We start from the raw sequence: 17,464 nt of genomic DNA on the forward strand, positions 1-17,464 counted from the left end.
TGCATGTGCTCCTCGTGCTTACGCGGGTTTCCTCCGGGCACTCCGGTTTCATCCCACATTCCAAAAACATGCATTTTAGGTTAATTGGCCGGTCCGAATTGTCCCTAGGTGTGAATGAGCGAGTGAGTTGTCCGTCTCTGTGTGCCCTGCGACTGGCTGGCAACCAGTCCAGAGTGTCCCCTGCCCATTGCCCGAAGACGGCTGGGATTCGCTCCTGCACCCCCGTGACCCTACATAGGATAAGTGGTGCAGATAATGGATGGATGGAAGGTGTGGGAAGTCCCAGTCAAGAGGTGCGGTCTTAATCACCGGTGAGTTCATGCTTTCCCAAATAAAGTTCTCCAACTGCTAGATTATAATAAACATAATCATTATATAGTTAATAATAGGCAAAGTTTTACTTTGACAAGTGGTGAACAAATTTTTGGCATGAACATGACACACAGATGCAGATTATTAATCTTTTGATTACATATTAACATTTGGGGTTATTAAATCTTTTATATACAGCTGAGGAGTCTGGTCACTTCCCGTGCATGGATTGGTGGAGTCGCGTGGGGGCACATTCTCCACAATACACATTTTTTTTATGTAGCATGCAACTGTCCTATTAGGCGCGACCTGTAGGAGGCAATGACGCTTCACTGGACAGAATTATACAAACTAATGCCAGCTGGGGTTAATCACGAGGGAAGAAGAAATGCAATGACAAATTGAAGCCAGCATTGAGCAGTGCCGTTGCCATTTTAAGCAGACTCATTGAAAAACATAGCAACCTTTTCAAGCATTTAAAAGCACTTCACCCGATATTCAAGGACTTTTCAATCACCATTTCCACTGGCTCCCAATCAACCATGGAATCACACCTACACCTACTTGGCCATTCATAACCTTGCCCCTCCTACCTCCCCGACCTCCTTCATACTGCCACGCAATCCCGCCCCCTCAGATAATCTTACTCCTTCCATCTCACTATACCCGCTGCCCGTCTCAGCTCCATGGGGAGCAGAGCTTTCAGCTGCTCTGACCCCCGGTTCGGAAACTCGTTGCCACCTGACCTCCGGAATTCTGCCACCCTGTCCACCCTGACTCAAAACTCACCTCTTGAGACTTGCCTTTTCTTTAACATCTGCCTTTTAACTCTACTGTTTTTATTTGCTATGTATTACTTGCTTGTTTTATTCTTGTTTTATTGTTGTTTGTTACTATATGTACAGTGACCTTGGGTGACCTGAAAGGCGCTTCAAAGTACAGTGTATTACTATTATTATCTTTATTGAAATACGTTAAAATTCAAGCACTTTCGAGGATTTCAAGCACCTTTACAAACCACGTATCTCATAGAATCATCAGCAAGCAGCAGTTGCCGATAAAAAGAGGGCGAGGCGAATATGCAGGAATGACAAGGACCCAAACGACTTTAAAATGCCGACTCTTTAAATAGCAGCGAGCGAGCGAGGGAGCAAGGCGCCATGTATTTATGATGAAGCTGCTGACGTGGCCTACTTTTGGGTGACTGCTCAGGTCGCGGCAAGCTGAAGTACCTGCTCATCTCCTTTTTTCTTCTTTTTTTTCCTCCATTTGCATTCACAATGCAAATACAATGGTTAAAACATATTAGAAGTGCCTTGTGCATCATACAAAATAAATATGTCAGGGGTGGGCAAGTATTTGGAGTCAAGGGCCACATTGGGCTCAAAAAGTTGGCCAAGGGTCTTTTCCAGGAAATCTATTCAGATTACTTTTTTACAGATAAACATACATGCAGACAGCTACATGTTATATTTCTTTTCATATTTGTTTTTAACTAGATTAGTTTCACCAAATTCGTTTTAAAATATTCACAATTAAAACAAGATAATATATTAGCAGCCTGTTTTAATTTGATATCTAGTTTTGCAGTACTACTGTGGTTGTATTTTTGTAGTATTTCTGCCGTAGGATTTTTGTGAGATATCCGTGGGAGTATTATTATAGCATTATTGTAGTTTTATTTTTGTAGTACTTTTTGGTATCTCTGCAGTACTGTTTTGTAGTGTCTCTGCAGTAGCGTTTCTGTAGTATTTCCATAATCTAATTTTTTTCTAGGATATCTGTGTTATTTTTGTTGTATTACTGTAGTTTTATTTTTTCAGTCATTCGGTCGTAATATTCCTGTAATAGTATTTTTTGTATTGAAGTATTGGTGTGGTGTTATTTTTGTAGTAGTTAATTGAAGCTCTCGAGACCCCAGTGACTACTGAGAACAGTGCAGTCGGAGTCCAGGGAAGACCGGAGGTCAGCCTGGAAAGACAGCAGGGAAAGGCCCCACAGGGAATCGGTGGCGAGTTCCCTAACCCACTAGTCTCTCATGAGAGGGACACCCATTTTTAACTACGAAAAACACAAGAAATAAATAACCCACAGGCCCTCCGAGAAGTGGGAGGAAAGATGGGCTTAATAAGATGAAAAACAGGGAAAGACAATGGCAAGGGAATCTAACTGTGACAAAATCAGAGCTTCAGTTGAAAAGGAAGTGTGCTTGTGGATGGACGAAGGAGGCTGGGAACCCAGCAGCGGGGAGCAAAGTGCAGTCAGAAAAACTCACAGCAACCTTGCACCGCAAGCCAGGTAGAAAATCACAGTGCAATTGAAAAACAAAGAGGGCACAGAGGAAAAAAGCCCACCGATAGAAGCCAGCACCCAACGTGACCCGCAACACCGAGCCCCCACCATCTCACATGGAACAGAACCAGAAGCAGACTACAAGAAACCAACAAGGAGTGAGATCAAATGGCCAAAGGCGAATGTAGCAGAGGCTTGCCACACTTGGGATACAGATCTAATAAATGTGTTGTAGGAAAGATTGCATTGAAGCATTAAAGCAAAGCTGAACCTGTTCGGGGACATTATATACCAGACCTGAAAAGACAGGTTTAAAGAAGTTACCCCCAAGCAGAGGGGGACTACCAAGAAAACAGAAAGGAGGGAGAAGGAGATCACCTATCTTGTACAAAGTCGCCGACAACTCCGTAAAAGCAGGAGGAAAGATACCTCGGAAGAGAAAGAAGGCCTTTGGTCATTTGGGAGGAGGTTAGGCAAAGGTTATCCAGGCTGCGCAGAGCGGAACGCATCCACACATGTAGCAAACGGATGCAGAATGAGCGGAACAGCGGAAAGGGCTAAAAAGGTCTTCATCTCAAAGGAACACAACTCCAGACACATTCGTCAATTTCGAAACATAACCCTGTTCAACGTAGAAGGGATGATCTTGTTCTCAGTTCTACCCAGAAGGATGACCACCTACCTGCTAAGGAATGGCTACATTGACAAAAAACTTCAAAAAGTGTCCCATGTTTTTAGGTACGTGGAGCCACAATGACCTGATAAAAGATCCAGAAGACCAAGCGCGAGAAAACGACCTGCATGTCATCTGTCTTGATCTTGCAAATGCGTAGGCTTCAGTATCCAACCAGCTTATCATCTACGCCCCGGGGTTCTTCTACATGCCGCCCTACATCAGGAGCCTGGTAGCGTCCTACTTCAGCGGTCAGCAGATGTGCTTTTCCCTTCAGGAGTTCACCACCGGGTGGCAGCAACTAGAAATAGGAATTACAATGGGGTGGACCATTTCTCCGGTCTGGTTCGTAACAGCCTGTGAGATAATCTTCATTGGCGCAAGACAAATCTGGCCAAAGGTTACCCCCACTGAGGAGCTATATGTAAATCATGTCATGTAATCTCGCCTTCTGAGAAGGCTGGACGAGCTGATGTTATGGGCCAGAATTAAAATCAAGCCGTCCAAAACAAGCAGCCTGTCACTAAAAAGGGGAATCAGCGTCATTGGAGGAAAAGAAAATCCCAGTCTTGGCGGAACAGCCCCTCAAAAAACTGGGGAGGCAGTACACTGCAGAGCTTTCTGACATACAGATGGGGAGGACTGTCTTGAGCTTACGGACAGCCTGGCAAAGATTGACCAAAGCCAACTCCTTGGAAAATGCAAGGTCTGGTGCTACCAAATGATTATCTAGCGAGGCGGATGTGGCCCTTGAAGATGAGTGAGATCTCCTCATCTGCTGTGAGCAAGATGAATGGAAAAGCCAATTGATTTATCAAAAAGTGGCTGGGACTGCCTCGTTGTCTTTCGGAAACGGGCCTTTTTGGGAAAAATGCACTGCAGCTCCCATTGCAGTCCCATCGGCTAGGCTATGTGCAGGAAAAGACAAGGCTTGTCCTCGAGCTGAAAGCATCAGCTGACCAATCAGTGAGGGATGCCAACGCCAAAGTCCCCATGGGCAGAATGTGGGGAGTACAGTCTGAGGTCGACCAAGCTGTGAACAGACTCCAGCACAGATAAACACCAGGTTGAGAGAGACATCAAGGCCCTTCTTACCAGTCCAGGAGTGGAACATGCCATCTCAAAAGGCAGTATCAGTTCCCTAAGGAGATCACAATAACATCTCTCCGCCCTGACATTGATGTGTGGTCCACTGAGGCAAGAGTGGTGCACCTCATCAAGCTCCTGGTGCCATCAGAAGGGGAACTCGAGGCCAACTTCCAGCGCAAGAAAGCCAAGACAATCTACCCGCTGGAGGTCAGCTGTCGAGGCTACGTAGGGCAGTCGACAACACGCCTCTTGAAAGATGCAGTAGTCATAGGAAAATTGAAGAAGACATTAAAAGATTTGACAGAGGATGTCGAGAAGAGCAGCTTTTGGCTCTGGTTGAAGAGGAAGGACAGGAGCTGGGGGAAAAACACCTAAAACTGAAAAAAAAAAACAGCTGCAGGGGATGGAGGACATCCATCAGCTGCGGGGGGTGGCAGGGAGACATCCTTGTCACTGCTCCACCACCAGGAGAAGTTCTAGTGATTAAAGGAGCAAAGTTTTGAGGAGCCGCATGTGTCCAATAAGAATGCGGCTCTTTGCCTCATCTTATTTTCTATATACTATGGCTCTTTGCTTTGTTTCAGCTTTAGTTTTTTTTTTTGTGTGTATTGAGGGTGGATACTTTCCTTGAAATCAACACAAGAACAATACTTGTTGCATTGTAAGGAGAGGAGTGTGTTATGGAAAATAAGATGTTTTTAATTGTGTGTGTTTGTGTGTGTCTGTCCGTCATTGCAGAAATTTCGGCTCTTTGTGTCAAACTTGTTCGCCACCCGTGATCTAAACTATTATATGAAACCCAATTTGCGTGTGTGTGTGTGGCTTGTGTAATTATTGCAGCCTCAGTCGGCTTATTCATGATGCGCATGCAAGTACGTGCATTTGATGCATGGACCCATTTGAAGACACTCTTTTTTATTCGTCTTTCTTGGGGTTTGGGTTGACGTTTGAACTCTACTTGAGGCAGGCCTTTCTTACTTTCACCATTTTCATGTTAAACTGAAAAAAACAATGAAAATAAGTTTAAAAAATTGTGGAGGAAGAGCATGAGGTCACTCTCTAGCACTCCCCCAGCCCCGATTCCTCGAATATAATGTCTTCCACTCCAAACAGCTTTGCTAAAAGTACGATAAAACCCTATAGGCGCAGTGGGAAATAAAGCATCAAGGCTCTTTAAACTCAACAAGTCAATGTTAACACATACTTAATAGAGAAAATATTTTACTTTCAACTTTTGAAAGACACCTCAAACAACGCATCCCACTTGTGTCACACATTTCATTTAATGCATCCTAATCCAGCTAGCAGCCTTCCAGTGCAGAGTTTGCAAGTTCTCCCCGTGTCTGTGTGGGTTTTCTCCAGGCACTGCTGTTTCCTCCCACATTCCAAAAGCATGCATGGCAGGTTAATGGGTGACTAGAAATTGCCTCTAGGTATGAGTGTGCGTATGAATGGTCGTATGCCCTGCGACTGGCTGGCAACCAATTCCTCTGCCCACAGCCTGAAGATAGCTGGAATGGGCCCCAGCACCTCTGCGCCCCCAGTGAGGATAAGCGGTGCAGATAATGGATGGGTGGGTGAACATTTATTCTCATTGAAGAAACATATGTTTACACACACAGGGTGGCACTGTTGCCCACCTTTGCAGATATTAAATTCTTTCAGATTTTTGTTGTTGTGTTGATGCATTTTTGGAGAAATTAGTAATACAAATATATACATATTTTGTGAATGTTTGTCGTCCCATAGTGGGAGAGACACACAGGCGGAGACAGCAAGTAGACGGGGCGGTGGGAGTGGAATTGGGGGCTGGCTCAGTACCACGGACAGCTCTCTGCTAGACGCACTCGCATTGCGCTCCGGAACCAAACTCGGAGGAGGATTTTGGGGCTCTTATATATATATTTAAGACAATCTTTGTTATTAGGATGTTAATGATTTTAAGAAACGATCTGGAGTCGTATCCGCACATCAAGTTTCTTTCTTTTCCCCCGTTTTTTTAAATGAGGAGTTTTCTCGGACCGGTTGGTTGGATTGAGATGGCGCCCGCCGAACCTTTTCTCACCTCCTTTTTTGTATTTACAGCCGGATGATTGTCACATTTCATGGAACTTTTTCCTCTCGTTTTGAAATTCGAAACGTGAAAAAAGAAGCGCGAATCTGCGATCGTAATGGCGCTGAGCGGGAACTGCAGGACTCACCTGAAAGAACCGGCGTCGGTCCAAAACAGCCTCCCAGATGTGCTGGAGCTCAACGTGGGCGGCCAGGTGTACTACACCCGCCACTGCACGCTCCTCAGCAGCCCGGCCTCCCTCCTCGCCAAGTTGTTCTCCAAAAAAGACGACCTGGCCCGGGACCCAAAAGGTCGCTACTTCATCGACCGCGACGGCTTCCTCTTCCGCTACGTCCTGGACTACCTGCGGGACAAGCAGGTGGTTCTGCCGGACCACTTCCCGGAGAAAGGTCGCCTCCGAAAGGAAGCCGAGTACTTCCAACTCCCCGACTTGGTCAAGCTCCTCAGCCCGGAGGAGGCGAAGTCAACCCCGGAAGACAGCGACGGAGAGGACTGCCCGCCGGCGTCGCTGGTGCCCGCCGACCGAAAGAGCGGCTTCGTCACGGTGGGCTACCGGGCGGGGATTTCGTGTGCAGCCGCCCGCGACGCTGACGCCAAGTTCCGGCGGGTACCCCGCATCCTCGTCTGTGGCCGGGTGGCCCTGGCCCAAGAGGTGTTCGGAGAGACGCTGAACGAGAGCCGAGACCCCAACCGGACCCCGGATTTGTACACGTCCCGGTTTTATCTCAAGTTCCGACACTTGGAGCGGGCCTTCGACATGTTGTCCGAGTGTGGCTTCCACATGGTGGCGTGTAACTCGTCCGTCGCCGCCTCGTTTGGGAGCCAGCGAAGTGAGGAAAAGTTCTGGTCCAGTTACACGGAGTACGTCTTCTACCGTAAGTAATACGCAATTGGTTCTTTACAAAACAGTGTAATATTTGGTAAAAGTTGTCCAGGTTTCCCATATAGATGGTTGCTAATTTCATGATTTACATGATTTACTCGAGTAGTGGCGACCATGTTGGATGGTTATGTGTATATTTATATTGTTGTTTGGTTAAATGAACCTTCCAAATGGTCATGTTCTGTAGTTTTTGTACTTTCATGTTTTTTGTTTGTTTTTGTTTTTGGGAATCATGCTCCTTGAGTAATAGCTTTTTTCCTCAGTCTGTTCATTGGTTACAAATACAGTGGAACCTCTGTTCTCGACCATAATCCGTTCCAGAACCCAGTTCGAAAACCGATTTGTTCGATCACCGAAAATCGTTTTTCCCATTAAAAGTAATGTAAAATCGTTTTAATCCATTCCAACACCCTGAATGTTTACCATGAACATAAACATGAAGCTAACCCAGGCTAATCGTACGTTCGCGTTAGCGTAATTTTCCGTACGAAAGATTACGCTAACATGAACGTGTAAAAATAAAAAAAAGGATTATGAATAGGATTTCTTACCTTTGTGGTGGACGGTGGGGAGAGAAAAATCATCAAAAGTTGTTCAACCTCTTCCAAAACTTGCGGCAGTTGCTTGCTTATAGCGCTAACTTCCTTAGCCGCATCACTCGATTTCACAGCCTCCTTATTCTTTACTATCGTACTGATAGTAGATTTAGCCATGCTGTATTCACTAGCAAGATCGGAAATTCGTACACCTCTTTCATATTTAGCTCTTATGCCTTTCTTAAAGGCAATAATTTTACGAACAACTTGTCTTTTTTCACCTGTCCTGCTTGCACCGACGTTCTTCGGAGGCATAATTAGGGGCTAAAACACTCCGTTCACCGATATTAAAAGCGAAAGCGAAAAGAAGTGCGCGCGCACGTCATAAAAGTTCTTCACGAGGGGTGGGGGCAATAAGCACGATCTACACCCTTACGCCGCTCAGCATCGCACCCTAGCGTACCGGCGTTCGAACTCCGATTTTTTTAGGACGAAAAGCGAAGCAAGAATTTCTCTAAATTTTTGGTCGAGAACCGATTTGTTCAAACTGAGAGGCGTTCGAAAACCGAGGTTCCACTGTACAGAGAAAGCAGGTTTTCAAAATGGAGGTTGAAAACAGATGAACAGTTCCTATGAATGTTTTATTTCCAGAATATGTTTTAGGCATAAATGAACCATCGGACAACAGCTGTAGCGATTCACTTGCGCAAAGGCTGTTGTGTTTTACCATGAATCTTATAGAAAAGGGGCAGTCCATAAGATGATTGAAAATCCATTAAAAGTCAAACATACAGTTGAATGGGGCAATATAGTACTGATAACCGCCACGTCATCTTTGGGAAAGTTTTACTCAAGCCGCTCAACCCTTAATGAGAAAATCTATTGTATCTTGTTAAAACGGATGAAGGCTGGACTTAAGTTAGTGTGATCTTCTTGGGAATGTTGGGAATGCTTGTTAAAGCCAAGTAATGTGTATAGCCCTTAATCTCAAGAAGTCTCAAAGGGCTGTACAGACTACAAACTACCATTACACCATCCCTGATCTGAAACCTACGAGGACAAGGAACAACTCCAACACCTCACTATGAGGAAAATGATGAAACCTTGAGAAGGGGCCACACATGAGGTAATCCCCCTTACAGAATGACCTTGCTGCAGACAATATACAGTATAGACATTATCATCATGAAATATAGGTAATAACAAAACATCTTTTTGACAGTCGTCTGTTCTAAAATATTGACCAATGCAGCAGGTTCTAGAAGATGATGGCGTACATCATGTTCAAGTGCCAGGACGATGGCTCAAAATTCATGTACCGCGCAACACCCAGGCTCATCCTTCTCCCTCAGAGACCAAGTGCTGTTAGTGTTATATGTAGCACTCAGCAGGAAAGACAAATGTCTGTGTCACGGCCAGAACAAATGGTAGACCAAATCGCGTAACGTTTACTCACAAGTTTATTGAGATAGAGGGGAAAGGCAGCGCACGCGATCCGGTGCTCGCTGGATGCGGGAGGCAAGCCGTGCACAGAATCGGAACGAGTTCCGAATGCGGAAGTGAATCTTCCGGAGCGGGAGATCGTGGTGTCGAGGATGGGAAAAAACAGGTCAATAGGGGAGCAAAACGTGGTCGGGATCAAAAATGGGTCGTAAGCCGAGACGGGAGAGCAAAACGTGGTCAGGATCAAAAACGGGTTGTAGCCGGAGACAAATGGGGAAATCAGGAACGGACGGGTAGAAAACGGGTGCAAAAAGCGGGACAGACGGGAGTCAGAGTCAAAGTGCTTGCCTTGTAGAAAAAGAGGTTCACTGACGGACTGACAACAGGCGAGTGAAAGGACTGGGCTTAAAAAGGACAGGGAACCAATCAGGTAGCCCGCAGCGGCTGGCGCTAAACGAGCGGGCACAGGTGAGACTAATCAGTCATCATTACAGTCTGGCCTGACGAGTTACATCAAGTTATTTTTTTACTCAAAACTCAACAAGAAATGTGACCAAGTTTCCCTATTATTCATTCTATAACGACTTTGCTTTCCTGGTTACTTATGATTTTCAAAATGTTCAGAACTCTCACACACAGATATGATCTGGCTGTTGGGTTTACTCGACTAAGCCTCGATAACTATGTTTGTCGCCTAATTCCTTACTTATCTTGCCCTGAGAGGTAACTATAGCAGAGAGACGAAAATACGACGCGTCCCACTTTTAGTCAATAACAAAATTGTAGACCCATGTTAACATCAAACCATGTCTGTTGGACCCATCCAGTATGGCCGACTGTCTACATATGGGTATGACATTACAGGAAATCTATTCATTGAGGGGTGACGTCACGTCTCAGAGGTACCCCCTATGATCGTACAACCCTCAATCTGACAGGAATGGGCGTGTTATTTTCACCTAAAAATTACAACTAAATACGAGTTACGGTGGCACAGTCTCAACCACAGAGTACGGAAACTCTGAATTTCTCCCTACTGATATTCTGATATTCTCCCTATCCTACATACTCGCATCTAGGTCATACTTACCACTATAGAATAAAACACTGAAAAATGCGCGTATTTGGTTGGGTGTCACCAGTAACGAATGGTCGGCCGCGCGTGGGGAAGGGGTGTGGCTTATCCAGGAACGACAAAATCAATAGGGCAAACATGATCACATAAATTACCGTAAAAGTGTGCAGAAGTTTGGTGTTTTTATTTGTAAAACTATTTTTGCAATACATGGTGCCTGGAGAAAAAACAAAAATATCTTAGACAGTACCAGGAAATGGAGAAGGAAATCTTCTAGTGATCTGAAGCCCAGAGACAAATTTAATATAGTGTGTCTCGGCTAAGTGTTCGTTTTCGAGCACTTGAGATTGCACCAAAAATATTAAGGGTTCACTGCTTCCTCAGCTTGGTGTAAAACATGTTCCACCATCCATTATCACCGGTTGTCAGTCGACTATTGCTTCAAGCGGGTGCTGGCAGAGCGCATATTAATAATTGGTGGGGAGCTTCCTCGCAGATTTCCACAGATAATCTCATATCCCGGGTTTATAGTATATGTATATTATTGTGACTTTTCAAAAACTCCTTCTCCTGGCATACTTCCATTTTTTTGGCAAAGGATCAACCGCCGGTGATTAGAGCGCCACAACATTAACTGGGCCCGTAAGACTTAATGAACCGACACAATAATCCACGATCACTAACCCCTCCTAGGTATAATTCATGATGTGCTTAAATACTGGCTATCCGGAAACATCCAGAGGGAAATACTCATTTACCAACATTTTTTAGCATCCTTGTGTCAATTTAACATAGAAAATAATTTATTGATTTAGGGAAAATGCCCTAAATTAAGAACATCATTTTTCACAGAAGCAGGGCGGCGCAGTGGTTAGTGCGTGTGCGGCACAGTTCTAAGGTCTTGGAAACCTCCTGTGTGGGTTCAAATCCAGCTACCGGACTTCCTGTGCGGAGTTTGTATGTTCTCCCCGTGCTTGCGTGGGTTTCCTCCGGGCACTCCGGTTTCCTCCCACATTCCACAGACATGCATTTCAGGTGGATTGGCCGGTCCAAATTGTCCCTAGGTGTGAATGAGCGATTGGCTGGCAACCAGTTCAGGGTGTCCCCTGCCCACTGCCCGATGATTGCTGGGATGGGCTCCTGCACCTCCGCGACCCTACTGAGGATAAGCGGTGCAGCTGATGAGATGAGATGAGATTTTTCACACAATCAGTTAATTGTAAACAAATCACTTATTAAAATTACAAATAATATTCAAATTATAGTCACATTGATTTAGGTTAATCCCTATTTACTCTTGCAAGTGCGATAATAGCGAAACACTATATCAATCCTTCAGCATTCATACCCAACCCTTCACCTTTATAGATGACATTAGTCCTATGACAGAATATATTCAACATTTAAAAAAAAATACTTCATCTTACAAAGATTGTGGATCATATTACCGTACTTGTACTATATTGGTTGTTCTCTCTTTGCAATGACAGAGTAAGCATCAGGAATGATCCAGATACTGTTTGTGAATTTGTGAATAGTGAATGATTGTGCTGCCTACAGTGATGATGACGGCAATCTGTCAAGACCTCTCACTTTCCATTCCACCCGGTTATGCCGTTATGTTTATGTGCTCTTATGTTATTGAATAAGTCCTTTTACCTTGCCGAATGTGAAAGTCTCCTTGAAATACAGCGGACCCACAGGTTACAGTGTCCCTAGCTTATGGTGTTTTCGCATAAATGGTGATTTTTGAATTGAGTTGGCTGGGTGGTTAGCGCGCTGCCCTACGGTGCAGAGGTTAAGGGTTTAAGTCCAGCTACCGCAGCCTCCCCGTGTGGAGTTGTCATGTTCTCCCTGTGCCTGCGTGGGTTTCCTCCGGGCACAAAGGTTCCACCGACAATCCAAAAACATGCATGTCAGGTAAATTGGCGGGTCCAAATTTTTCCATGGTGTGAATGAGTGAGCATATTGTCCGTCTCTGTGTGCCCTGCGACTGGCTGGCAACCAGTTAAGAGTGTTTACTGCCCAGAGATGCCCAGCAACCCCGCAACCCTACTGAGGATAAGCAGTGCAGATAATGGATGGAATGGATGTCTTTAGTGTAATTAATAACAACATTGTGAAATATTGTATGCAAAGAGATAAGACATGGCACTCCAGGGTAAAACACGTCATAAAGACTTTAAAGAAAAAAAAAGAGAAAAGTATATTAGGATAAAAGGCAGAAACAGCAGGGGTGGCAAACATTTGGCTCTAGAGCCGCCCACGGCTCTTGGCCAGTAAGAATGCGGCTCTTTGCCTCATCATATTTTCTATATACTGTGGCCCTTTGCCTTGTTTCATGTTTATTTTTTTTTTGTGTGTGTATTGAGGGTGGACACTTTCCTTGAAATCAACACAAGAACAATACTTCTTGTATTGTAAGGAGAGGAGTGTGTTATGGGAAATACTATGTTTTTGATTGTGTGTGTTTGTTGTGTGTCTGTCTGTCATGGCAGGTCAGTGCGTGGTGTGGCTCTTTGATTCTCGCAGTTAAAAATTTCGGCTCTTTGTGTCAAACTTGTACGCCACCCCTGATTTACAGCGTCACGCTTAGAGACTGGTCTAGGTTCCAATAACAGTGCAATTTATATATTTTCAGTTTCGTGCGATAACATTCTGTAAATGCGGATGTGTAATATGATGTTTTTTTCATCCTCTCGCTACAGCACTTTCACCAAAGTATTAAATCCACTCCTAATTCGTGCCCAGGAACATATACAATTCAAACTTTGCGATGTTCGTGCATATGACAAGTAATGTCTTTAAGATGCCGTTCTGCTATTGGTTGACGTTATATTAAATGCTTGTCTGCTAGTGGTTTTGTCACTGCGTTATAAAGATATGCTTCTGATGGAATTCTGCTACGTGAAAATCCACATAGTATTCCACCCATTTTTAACACTCTGTCTACCGGCCATCTCTTGCTGCAATAGTCGACCGCAGATAATGGATCACTTTTATTTTAGAAGAAAGGAACAAAAAAATATTGCCGACACGCATGACTCAAATTTGCTTTCTCGGGCCCCACTCTCTGCAATAGTCGACTGGGTTTAATAGATCGCAGCCAAGACAAAGTAGTTAATTTTAGGCGGGCCACAATTGCACATTTCAGCAGCCCGTACCGATAATTGGAGGTGGGGCGACAATTGGACGCAGAGATGCGGGCAGCGGAGTTGGTGTCTCTGGGGTCAGGCTTTTATACCCGCAGGCCCAGGCCGGTGTAGGGTCGGGCTGGATTTCTTTTACGCCTGATCTTACCTCCAACATCGGGGATATTGCATCACGGTTTCAGAAGTTCAATTCACATTTTGGTGAAATAAACAGCAAAAACAAAGCCACTATGTTATGATTGCCCATTGCCCACACCTGTGCCCGCTTGTTTGGTACCAGCTGCTGCTTGTTGCCTGATTGGTTCACCTCCTATTTAAACTCAGTACTCCATTCACTTTTTGTCAGTCCGTCAGCGAACCTCTACTCATGCATGGCAAGCACTATTTGACTCTGGCTCCGATCTGTCCCGTCCTTACCTGTATCCTGCTCGTTTCCTGATCGTCTCCGGTTCCTGACTTTTTCCTTCCTTCGACCACGCACCGATCTCCCGCCTGGCTACTCGACCTGTTTTGCCCACCGACCACGCTCCAATCTCCCGTCCCGGCTTCTCAACTCGTTTCTGCCCCTCGACCACTCTCCGATCGCCCATCCCGGCTACTTAATTTGTTTCCGGCTTCCGACCACGCTCCGATCCCCCGAGCTCCCTGCTCGTCCTGCCCAGCGATCGCCGGATTGCTGGCGCTTGCTTTCCCCTACCTGACTTCTCTGCTTCCGCAATAAAGTTTGTTTTGAAACGTTACGCGTTTGAGTCCATCTGTTCTGGTTCTGACACACTAAGGTCGACAAAAATTATCTGAGACGGCTCTTGCTTGCACCAATATGCGATCGGCGATAATGGGTGGCGGAAAAATTCTCAACCTGCGATGCATTGAGGCTGCAAAGTACAAACAAAAAGTAGCAAGTAAATACAGAATACATAGGGTAATCAGGCAATATTTACAATGTAATGCATGGGACTGGCCTAAATTGCTTGTACATTCGAAAATAGTGCTATCAAATTAGCAATGCTCGCAAGAACAAACCCGACAACGCGGTGCTAAAATCTCCGACAGTTTCCCGTAGCCCCGATGCAAATATCCAATTCCTATTCCATCCTCGCCCCGCAAGTCATTTCGGATTGCACGACCAGACGATGTCTCTGCTACTTTTAGCGAATGTAATGAAGTGCTGCTCCTTTTTCATATTCATGGGAGAGAAAAGGAAAAAAAACGTTTTGCTGATCAAAAAGGGACAACCTTATTTCTGTGGCTGCTTCTCCAGCTTTTAAAGCTCAATTTATTTTCCATTGGGAATAAAGGAGGAGTCCAATACGGAATATTTTCTATAGCCTTATATTATTGATGGAAATCAGGGATGGTCGGTTAGAAGCCCGTCTTGTTACTTTGTATTTTTGGTTTGCTTTCTGTCGGTCATATCTCACCCAGGCCAGCTTCCCGAGCAACATCTTAGTATGTGAGATAGCCTCGACTGCTTTTAGACGCTTGGCTGCTCTCTTATTGCGGGCCGCCTGTTTCGCATTCATGTTTACACGCTTGTACCTCTTCATTAAAACGCAGTGTGTACAATAAAGAAACCCCTAGTGATGAAAATATACCTTATTCTTTAAAAAAAACACTATTGATTCAAATGAGAAGCAAAAACACAAGTAGTATCCTATATACATTACGTTAGGTTTAGAACTTGGTAATTATACGACACAACTTAAAGAAGCTGGCATATTTGGTCACCATCCTGCTGCTACGGAAGCCCGGAAGTCGATTTTGCAAAAGTAGGTTATCCCTGTCGTGGTTTTAGCCACTTACTGAACAAAGCCGAGCCCCACATGTAATTGCTGCCATCATTCAGACATCTGGCCCTTTGTTCCTACAGTTTATTTCTCTAGTGTTAAGTTTAAACTTTAGTAGACACCCTAAATGCAGCGAGACGACATAAATTGATATGAGGAACTTTCAAATAAGATATTTCCTTGTCGTCCTAAAGCCCCTCTTCTAAAACCCTCTCTTTTTATTAAATCGTCGTGGTTACAAAAACAAAACAGCCCTAAAGGGTGTGGATATCAAAGAACAGTAACATGAATGGCCGAAAGTAAGAATGATGTGAGTCAAAATAAGAACCTGGCATCCTATTAAATCTCTTTTTTAACTTTTGCCGAATATTGAAAACAGAATCAACTTATCAATTAGCCACTCGGGTTAGCCCCTTGGCTGCAGGCTATAGCTTGCAATAGTCAATTAGAAGAAGTAAAAGGAACAGAAAAGCATTCCTTTTTTTGAGTGTTCTCCCAAATTACTGGTCCGGTTGTATCTTGCTCAGTCCTCTGTTGTCAATGGCTGGGATTCACAGCAGTTTTGGCTGGAATTTACAGTTGTTCACACAAAAAAAATTGGGACTCAAACTCCTGAATTATGCGAAGCAGTATCTTTAAGGCTACTGTAGTGTGAACTCTTCCAATGCGCTTGCTTCAACTATAAGCAACAGAGACCTCTTGTGGTGAATTATTACACACTGTCGCTTTATCTTTCTTTAAACTCCAACCAGAAGCAAGTGTGAGGACTAAAAGTGTGCAATCAAGCACATCATGGCGTTTGTGATGCTATTTAAATGAGATATGTTAAATTTATTTAGATTAACCACATTCATATATCCATCCATCCATTATCTGCACCACTTATAATAATAATAATAATAATTTCCTTGTATTAGGGTCACGGTGGTCCTGGAGCCCATCTCAGCTATCTTCAGGCAGTGTGCAGGGGACACCCTGAAATGGTTGCCAGCTCGTCGCAAGGCACACAGAGACAGACAACTCACTCGCTCATTCACACCTAGGGACAATTTGGACCGGCCAATTCACATTTTTTTTATATACATCTTATAATAGTATCATTGTTTTAATAATACATGTTAATGAGACCCTGACGGGACCAAATAGAACCTGGCGGTCCGCAAGAGACTTTATAAGGTATGGAAAACACTGGAGTCATATTTAAGATAGTTTGTCATTAGAACGTATTTGATAAAACGTGAAAAGTTTGAGAAGATTTCAGAAATGTGTATCAAACTAGTACAACTTTATTTTATTTTATATTCAGGCCCACCCTTATCATGGTCAATTCCCTAGTGTTTATTATATGCTCCCTCTCTCAGGATATCGGTGAGTGTTGAAAATGCCGCTCAACCCCTAGCGGGCAGACATGCGTTTCCATCAATGCGCTACACGGCCTGTTCGACTTCTAATTTATCATCTGGCCTGACAGTCAGTTCAGGCGTGTTCACCGCGGGGCTTGACGGGGCTGAACCGGCGAATACCGACAACAAAACATTCTAGATGCCGCCGGGAATATTTTTTAGCTGATGTGTGAGATGCCGGATTTATTTCAACCGCTGCACATCTAGAAAAATCGGAAATGCAAACTTGAATACTGTATAATAATCAATCCAATATATTTTTAACAGCTCTTCATATGGATCTTAAGTAGATTGTCTTTAGGCCTTTAAAATGGAGCTTTAATTCATCTCCCTCACGTGTATTTCTCCGAATGCAAACTCCCTTGTAACAGATACAACTGAGTCAACAACATGTTCAATGATTTTGCCACTAGATTAATACTACATTTGTAAAACAAATAAGTAGCTGACTAGACAAACGCTAACATCAGGTAATCGCGCCTTCAGCAAAATCTCCAGCGCTCTCTGCGATGATTAAAATATAAGAGTCACGTATGTAGCCATTTCCTACGAATTTTAGCTTCAGGTCTTCCATTTTATGGGCAATGGATCTGGTGTTGATGACTCGCCGTGTTCGGCAGTGGTGCCTTAAGAGTTGTTAGCCTGGCTGTCAGCTTTCATTTGATTCCCAGACGCGTTAACAATGCACGGAGCACCCGCTGGTGATCAGCATTCATTTTCGCTCTTCTGAGTTTCCTCAGAGTCC

At 44.3% G+C, this 17,464-nt stretch overlaps 1 protein-coding gene across 1 annotated transcript in view; it reads left to right on the forward strand.

The window, feature by feature from the left end:
- Nucleotides 1-6,426: 6,426 nt before the first annotated feature.
- kctd16b (potassium channel tetramerization domain containing 16b) overlaps nt 6,427-17,464 on the forward strand; it is a 102,059-nt gene continuing 91,021 nt past the window's right edge. The window contains exon 1 of the mRNA XM_088321444.1: nt 6,427-7,315. Within this exon, the coding sequence (XP_088177570.1) occupies nt 6,538-7,315 (778 nt within the window). The 5' untranslated portion in view covers nt 6,427-6,537. The remainder of the gene's footprint in view (nt 7,316-17,464) is intronic.

The sequence above is a fragment of the Urocampus carinirostris genome, chromosome 17 (assembly GCF_059441175.1).
Source record: "Urocampus carinirostris isolate Australia breed hairy pipefish chromosome 17, RoL_Ucar_1.0, whole genome shotgun sequence".
NCBI classification, from domain to species: domain Eukaryota; kingdom Metazoa; phylum Chordata; class Actinopteri; order Syngnathiformes; family Syngnathidae; genus Urocampus; species Urocampus carinirostris.